At 38.8% G+C, this 8366-nt stretch overlaps 1 protein-coding gene across 3 annotated transcripts; it reads right to left on the reverse strand.

Annotated features, from left to right (window-relative positions):
* On the reverse strand, positions 1-4371 carry LOC109066927 (polycomb group RING finger protein 1). 3 transcript variants are annotated; one of them, XM_019083940.2, is made up of 9 exons: positions 4171-4371; positions 2670-2775; positions 2349-2501; positions 2190-2261; positions 1691-1796; positions 1470-1512; positions 1259-1342; positions 632-712; positions 1-181 (listed from the first exon to the last, which is right to left on the reverse strand). In XM_019083940.2, exons 1-9 carry the CDS (start codon positions 4360-4362, stop codon positions 131-133), a joined length of 888 nt encoding a protein of 295 aa, XP_018939485.2. In that variant the 5' UTR covers positions 4363-4371; the 3' UTR covers positions 1-130. The 3 variants fall into 3 exon arrangements, with proteins under 3 accessions (XP_018939485.2, XP_018939484.2, XP_042625835.1); XM_019083939.2 differs by having other exon boundaries at positions 1259-1345; positions 4171-4324; XM_042769901.1 differs by lacking the exon at positions 4171-4371 and adding an exon at positions 4023-4149 and having other exon boundaries at positions 1259-1345.
* Positions 4372-8366: the final 3995 nt, after the last annotated feature.

The raw sequence follows: 8366 nt of genomic DNA on the forward strand, positions 1-8366 counted from the left end.
TTTTTTTTACCACTTAAAATTTATTTTTCAAAAATACAAAACAAAAAATAAGTATATATGCACAGAAAGCTATTAAAATAGAATATGTGAAATACAAAATATTTACACCAATTGATATTTTCACACAATCCTATCTTGTCCGTTTGTCTTTTATAGCATAATGGAGTACCAGTGGTTGTGCCTAAAAGGGAGACAAAGAAGAAAACATGAGAACATGAATGAAAGGTTCGACAAAGTATCATCCCGTTGACAGGCTAATGACTGACATAACAGAGATCGCGGGCAGAACTTCATCGGTTGCACTTAAAAACATGAGACATGGAATTACTCATGCTAAATTCTCACAACACTTTGACGCCCCACAGACCAGAGCAAGACACCGCATGAAGCAATAGGGAGAATAGCACTTCCATTGCATTTTTCAGACCACAAGGCGACATCAGGCATATGGCTTTTCCTAGTACTAATAAATCTCTGCCTGTGATTCCCCTCAGAAGATTCCTTCAGTGAGTAAAACAGCACAGTAAATCGCTATAGGAATGAAGAGCCCACCTAAAGGGAAGGCAAACGGGCTGAACGTGTGAAAGAATGTGGTATGAAAATTAGCTGGAGACGGTTGAGACTAGGATACCTTTCCAAACCAGTGAGACAGCCAGAGACGCTTCATGGTCATGTGATCTGGGAGAGATTCGTTATTGAATAACATCTGGACCTGCAGTGCAACAAAGAGCACACAATGAAAACAGAAGAAAAAAGGGCAGGAGGATGGAAATGAAAACAATGAGAGGTTTGGTGTTAAATCTATATTGCTAATTACATTTCACCATTAGAAAAATTTATTTTTAGCTCTCTACTATGGAACTGAACATCAATTTCACCTAACTGGGATGTACATATCATACATGCATTTATCTAACACAGTGTCTGGAAGCACTAAAACCACACATCACCTTCACTCACAACAGACCAATCAGCTCTAAGCTCACGGTTAGACTTCAGCTACAGGAAAAGGGTGAATTCTGTGTTTCCTACTTCATTTTCAACAGAAAAACACATTCATATGTAGCATTTTGTATACTGAATGAACTGTATACCAGGTTGCAATTGCATATAGTTAAAAACTTTTTTTTTTTTTTTAAATAAGAATGACTGAACTGAATAAATGTTATGTAAAACTTGCACAATTATGTGCCTTTCTGGTCCTTACTATAAAACAATGGAACATTAAAGCATGACAGAGAAGAAGAAAAAGTCACACCTGATGTTTCTCCACATTAAGTCGATGACATAACACTTTCCTCAGATGTCGTACCTCAGCCCTGACCGAACAACGTACAAATTTCTGCTGCATGAACATAATATAAAATTAACACATTTATCATCGCTTCTAATAGAAAAAGCAACCAATGTCAAGGTTTACTTAAGAGTGAATCAATGTACATTCATATTCCTTCTTCGGCTGTTCTTACCTGTAGGGTTAATTTATTTTTGTCCTTCCCAGAAAATGATGAGCTGTAAAAACAAGACAAAATTATGATAGGATTCTTTTGACGCACCTATATGCTAACCGTTCAAAAGCTTAAAGTCGGTCTGATTTTTAAAGTTTTTAAAAGAGGTCTCGAGTATGCATTTATTTGATCAGAAATACAGTAATATTGTGAAATCATAATCTTCACTGCTATTTTCCTACCTTTGCCTCTCCAGACATAGAGAGACCTGCTCGTCATATCTGTAGAAATGTGCTTTGGAGTGGTCAAAGCTTGTGTAGGGTAATCCTGTATTATCTGGAACTGAATCTAAAAGAAAACAAAAACATAGTTAATAATAACCTTAATAAAAACAAATTAACAGCAGCATCTATGGTAGGGTGACCATATGTGCCCTCTTTCCAGGACACGTCCTGGCTAGGATTTCTATATTTCCTAAAATATCCACGTTTTGGCTTTGTTTGCGCTGTGAAGACCGATTGGTGTATAACATCACAGTACCGTGAGAGAAACCAGCTCTTTATTGGTCTTTATTTCTTTATTGGTCAAACTACTTTTTAGTCATTACCTTCAGCAAGTATAAGAAACAGGAAAACAAAGCCAAAACCTGGATATTTTAGGCAATATAGAAGTCCTAGCCAGGACGTGTTCGGGAAGAATAGCACATATTGTCACCCTATCTATCGACATGGTGATACTTACCTTCTCCAGATGGCTGTATGATTCGTTCAAGACCTCGTGACTGATAGAATTCTTTAATTCGTTTGTCTTCACCTGAGAAGATCAGATGGATATTTAACCATGACTGACCAGGAGACAAACGGACACTCAAGTTCAGATGATCCTGTGCACTATACTTACTCTCTTGTAGACCCGGAACTAGTTTGTAGACGATGTCTTGCATGACTCTGTCCAGCTTTAGATTCAGCAAAGGCTGCGTTTCGTGGATTTTGATGTTACACATCGGACAATACTTGCTGGTCTGGAGATACTTCACAATGCAACTCTTACAGACTGCAGAGACACGGTGGAATGAAAATGAGTATTCATTTTAGCAAAACAGCTTATGAATTTCTTCTGCATATGGTACAAATGATAACGGAGAAGTAGGCCGATGTAAATCAGTGTTCATTTGAGAGTGTGTTATTAGGAGAGAGATCAAGACAAGTACACAACACTTACACGTATGGAGGCATTCTGTGATGGTGGTTGCGTCGATAAAGTATCCTGCACAGAGGTAGCACACGATGTGTTCATTTAGGTCCTTTATCTTTATTTTAACTTCTTCCTGTAAAACAAACAGGTAGTTTGAGATGACTGTGACATTCTGCATTAGCGTAAACATCACCAGCCTTTCACATTCAGGTGTTTTTAGAGCAGTCCATGAATGCATATCTACAGTGCAAAATTGTTATGCCATGTTAAAATGTGTTTATCCTTGGCTTTCCCACCTGTCATCTTGTGCAAAACCCAGTCAGTTTGGTAAAACTATCAATCATAGCTGAAACAACATTCAAAGTGTTTCTTTTTCAAAACAGTTTTTATGGTGAGAAGAACTCTTGGAAACATGTAAAATTTATATTTAGCCTAAGCCTACACATATAAATATTTGTGTAGTGTCCTGTATTATAACATGATAAGATTTAACTAAAACTACGTTATGACCACATAATTATTTTAAAGATTCTGATGATTTTGTACTTTTCATTTGTTAAACAGCAGGACTATTATAAACTATATAAAAACTAGAGAAAGTGATTAAATTGTTAAAGTATAAAATTGAAAGAAAAAAAAAATAAAGATTTAATTTAAAGAAAAAAAGAGAACATTTCAGACGGCACTTTCAGAAGCTTTTGCATCTTAAATCTTCATATACAATATGTATATTTGCAACCAGTGTCTCTTCTGACATGTGAAATACGTGGATTACAATAGTAATTTGCTGCGTACAACTGTTTACATGCACGCGCTTCTTACTGTGATGCAGCAGAAGCGCGCTTTACTTTTCAGCGAGTCAGGTGTCATTTACAAACAAGCCTGCCATTGGCTAAATAAACCACAGTATATACGCGAGTACCAGCTTAATATCAATCACTGCAAGCCTCTTCGTTAAACAAGGACTTGAAGTCCAGGTATGAAAACGGTAGGGCAAGCGTATCATCACATGGGTCACATTAGATACCATTACTGAATTATGCAGTACAAAATGCATTTTCTGTCACACATGTTCAACGCGGATACGCGCTGCCGATATGCACGCCGCATATTATAAGGATGCACTTGTTCACTCTTCAGGGCCAACGTATTAATAAACATGTGGGATATCGCAGCGCAGCACGCGACGTAAACGAGGACTGTTATATTCCCGCAAGAGCTCGCAAAACAACTCATTTTATTCGCGTGCTGAATGTTGGAGTTGGGACAAACTACAACGCAAGACATTCGACTGGGACAGAAATGACAAGAAAAACCTCGCCACGGAGAACAAAAACGCAAACGCTACAACACAGTGGATTGATTCTTCGCAACACTCACGCCTGCGCAGACACGCAGCAAGGTCTCGCGCTCCATCTCTCGGCTTTCGCGCCACACAGAACGCCCCTCTCACGCGCGTTTATAGTTAGCGCGGGAAGCGCGCGGCGAAAGGCGGGCCGCTAAAGCGGTGTTGGTCCCTATTACTCACCTCGTTCCTTAAAGGGTCGAGCTTGTAGACGTTCTGCAGCTGATTTCTTAGCCGCATAGCTATTGCCATCGGACCTTGTTCCGCCATCTTTGGGAATTCTGCATACTTCCGGGTAACGGGAGAGTGGGTGAGTTCGGTCGCTGAGAGGCGGGATCTGCTGGTTTTTCCACACACGCACACACGCATTTCCATCCCACACTGGTATTATCATTGGGTGTGTGCAAACATCTTTCTAGAGAACTCCGTCAGAGTTTCAAGGCTAACATTAGGCTTTTGTATATTACATGTATATGAGTTTAACTCCTAGTGATATCAGCAATTTCTGATAATACCTGGCTGACAGGATCATAATACCTACAGATTTCTCTCAGTAAGACTAAAATGTGAACCTACCACTCTAATCTCAAAATTACAACATTATTATTTTTTGTATCTTTATTTTTGTATTATTAAAGGGGTCATATGATGCGATTTCAAATTTTCCTTTCTCTTTGGCGTGTTACAAGCTCTTGGTGAATAAAGGAGATCTGTGAAGTTGCAAAGACTAAAGTCTCAAATCCAAAGAGATATTCTTTATAAAAGTTGAGACTCGTCCACGCCCCCCTGAAATGGCTTGTTCTGACACGCCCCCACATATCTACGTCAGTATGTGGGAAGATTTGCATAACACCGCCCAGATGTTCACACAAAGAAAGAAGGCATACCTTTTATCCTTGTTGTAGTATTGTTGTTGCCGCTGCCGCCATGTCGTGTAGACGCTGTGTGTTTCACTGTAAAAGCGAAACTACTTTGTTTGGCCTTCTAAAAGAGGATGATATCCGCTTCGTCATGCCTGGAGCTGGTCTGTGCTGGTCGCTGAGGAAATACATCAACTTTGCACTGTGGATCGCAGAATGGGCTTTCACTATGGACGAAGCGGCATCCAGCCCGGGGTCGTCACATGTGGTTGCTGCAAGACCAAGGTATGCTCCTTCGTAGAGTCCGCCTGCTGCACCGTTCTCAAGCTGGCCGCCTCTGCTCATTCAAGCTGGCCACAGCTCACTCTAGGCCTCCGGCCTCTGCTCACTCAAGGCCGCGGTGCGTGACGTTGTTTTGTTGAGAAAGCGAAACTACTTTGTTTTTTCCTTCCAAAAGAAAACACGACTAGAAATCATGTTTATATCACGTTTATAATGGGTTTTATGTTTTTGTCTCGTTGCTCCGGCCGGACAAGGCTTCACAATATGTTAAGAGGCGTAACATTTTTGTCTCAGGCTTGAGGCATTCGGCCAATCACAACGTGCTGGATAGCTGGCCAATCACAGCACACCTCGCTTTTCAGAGAGATGAGCCTTGTGAAAATCAACATGTTTCAGAAGGCGGGACATAGAGGAGAAACAATAATGTACAGTATGTGGAAAATAATGTTTTTCAACCTTAAACCGCTAAACACATTTCATTACACCAAATACACAAAATAATTTTCTTTTTAGTGGCATCATATGACCCCTTTAAATGAATGGTTTTATAAGAATGCCACAAACAATTACAAGTTCAATAACAGTGGAAAACTATGGACCTCAATACCATATTTAAGGTTTCAAAAATTAAATTCAAATTTATTTGTATAGCGCTTTTCACAATACACATTGTTTAAAAGCAGCTTTACAGAAAATGCATGTCTGCATTACAATTTGGAGTGATCTGTTATCAGAAGTGAATGTGTTCAAGTAATGTTCATTTCACAAATGAACAGTTCAAGATAATATAATCATACAGTTAGCAAACATGAATTAATTTCAGGCAGAAGCTCATTAAAGCGATTATTACATGTGTGATCATAATGATTACAATACAGAGAAAATTTGGCAGCTGTGCATATCGATTCAAGTTGGTGTCATCTGGGGTCCTCGCAGGGGTCAGCATCATCTCTTCATAGGTATTGGGTCATCTGAAGTCTTTCTATGAGGCTGGATCCACGCTGGAGCACTAAGGGAATGGGTTGTATATGGATTTTTGATCATTCTGCTGAGACAACATTACAATTGTGTCTTTCCAAAACCATAATTGGTGACAAGAACACTTAAAAACAGTGCTGTCATACTGTAGGACCTCTACAGTATGGTCCATATCCCTCACTTTTACATGAACTATTTAATCAGTGTAGCTATGCTTGGTGTAAAGACTTTAGTTGTTTATATGTAGTTGTCTTTTTGTTTTAAAATCTGTAGGACAGATTGAAATTGTTGTTGTTTTAATCATCAGAACCTCACAGATGTTGTATATAGAGCTTAAGCTGTATTTAACCTAGACCGTTCCATTAACAATTGTAACTGGTTATGCCAGGGGTGGTCAAACTTGGTCGTGGAGAGCCACTGTCCTGCAGAGTTTAGCTCCAACCCTAATTAAACACACCTGAACCAGCTAATCAAGCTCTTACTAGGCATACTAGAAACTTCCAGGCAGTTATGTTGAGACAAGTTGGAGCTAAACTCTGCAGGACACCGGCCCTCCAGGACCGAGTTTGGACACCCCTGGGTTATGCAGTCAAAAGTGCAACGTTGCAGTATGACCACTAGATGTCCCTAATCACTTACATGTAGTTATAAGGGATCGCTGTAATGCTTCAGAAACAAATGAACAGCCCACACTTGTTCTTCAGCCCAAAGTCTAGTTTCTGCACTTTTTCGTGACCTCTGGAATAAAAAAAATTAAATAAAAAAAAATGCTAATTCGTCATTATTACTTCCAATTCAAGTTTATCTCAAAACACATTTTTATGTGCCATAGCATCACACTTCAGTAGTACCACACTGATTATGTCTGATCATCATGACTGTGTAGTTTAAAAAGGAGATACAAGTACAAGATACTATTTTTGTAAATAGTTAGATTGCACACAGAAATATTCATATAACAACTGATGAAAACTACAGTTTTTCTTATTTCTTCTTTTTCTTATAAATTAGTATGGAACAAAGTGTCTTATGTGCATTGGTTTTTCTCATTTTAACTAATAATGTCTCATAGGTGGTCTGTTTTGTCTTACCTGTCAAAACCTATTAGAATTAATCCTACTTTCACCTGTTTGGACTCAATGTGTACTTTAACACACAAAAAAACTATGTATCATCTTGATTGCGATGAACCTGAATGAAGCAGTGTTTGACTGAGCAGTAACTGTAGAAATATGAATTTATAACACTGCAAGTCTGAACTGTGAACCTGTGTTCTGTTTTAATATAGTCATCTGATGGGGTCATCACACATCTGAGCGACAGCACCTGACTCCACATACAAATCATGCCTTTGGGGCGGACAGAACACAACCACAAGTTCTGACGATAGCTGAACACATCAAAGAGAAAAGAAAGAGACGCCGAACCGTTTGGCGCACCGTGGCATTTATTTTTTAGGCATATCTCAGACAATTAATGGACACTAAGTCCTTGTTGCCTTTTGTCTGTACACATATCAAATCAGCGTGTCTCGTATCTAAAATAAAATAACAATCTGATTGTTTCACCTGCCAGCCAAAGGCTATCAAAGTGAAGAAGATAAGGTAAACTAATGTCAAATAAATTTAGTCATTTCCATTGGATAGAGTTCAGTTCAGAGGGAGATACGAGAAAGATAATACAGAAGTTTTAATGAATACATGTCAATGAAATCACAGGCAATGCAAAATGTTTCTTGTTGAGATTCAATCAAGTGAGGGAGAAGAACCAGAACATGTTTTACTAAAGCAATTGCTGACTGCCTTCACCCTGAATTGAAGCCAGATCTTGATAAGTGGACACAATCTGTCTCATTGATTCATTATAAAGCTGTTTTATTTTCCTCACCGCTAAGATGTGTAAAAACTTACAGAGGATGACTGAAAATATGTATCCAGTAGAGTGGGTTCTATGTTTAAATTATTTGATGAGAATTGTGGAAAACTTGGAACAAATGGTCTTAGAACAAAACTAGAAATGTACCATCTGGTATTCCAAAGGGATTCCACAACACTTATCTGAGATACTCTTTCCTCCTGAATTAAGGGATTTAGTAAGTTTCCTGTTAGCCCAAAAAAAAAAAAAAAAAAATCATTCAAAGAAAAGAAAAGAAAAGGAAAGATGGTTATGCTGATTTCAGTGCCCCTGGCCTAGACCTGTTCACCCAAAGCTCCAAAAACAACCAAACAAACATCCATACCGGATAGGAGGCTTGCCTGC

Source organism: Cyprinus carpio, chromosome A14 (genome assembly GCF_018340385.1).
Source record: "Cyprinus carpio isolate SPL01 chromosome A14, ASM1834038v1, whole genome shotgun sequence".
NCBI lineage: Eukaryota > Metazoa > Chordata > Actinopteri > Cypriniformes > Cyprinidae > Cyprinus > Cyprinus carpio.

What these genes read in the sequence shown, in the direction of transcription:
- LOC109066927 (XM_019083940.2), bottom strand. Translation starts at nt 4,362, where the DNA reads ATGGAAATGCGTGTGTGCGTGTGTGGAAAAACCAGCAGATCCCGCCTC. An exon ending in AGTTCCGGGTCTACAAGAGA is followed by an intron (nt 2,262 to 2,348) that starts GTAAGTATAGTG and finishes TGATCTTCTCAG; the next exon opens with GTGAAGACAAACGAATTAAA. An exon ending in CATACAGCCATCTGGAGAAG is followed by an intron (nt 1,797 to 2,189) that starts GTAAGTATCACC and finishes GTTTTCTTTTAG; the next exon opens with ATTCAGTTCCAGATAATACA.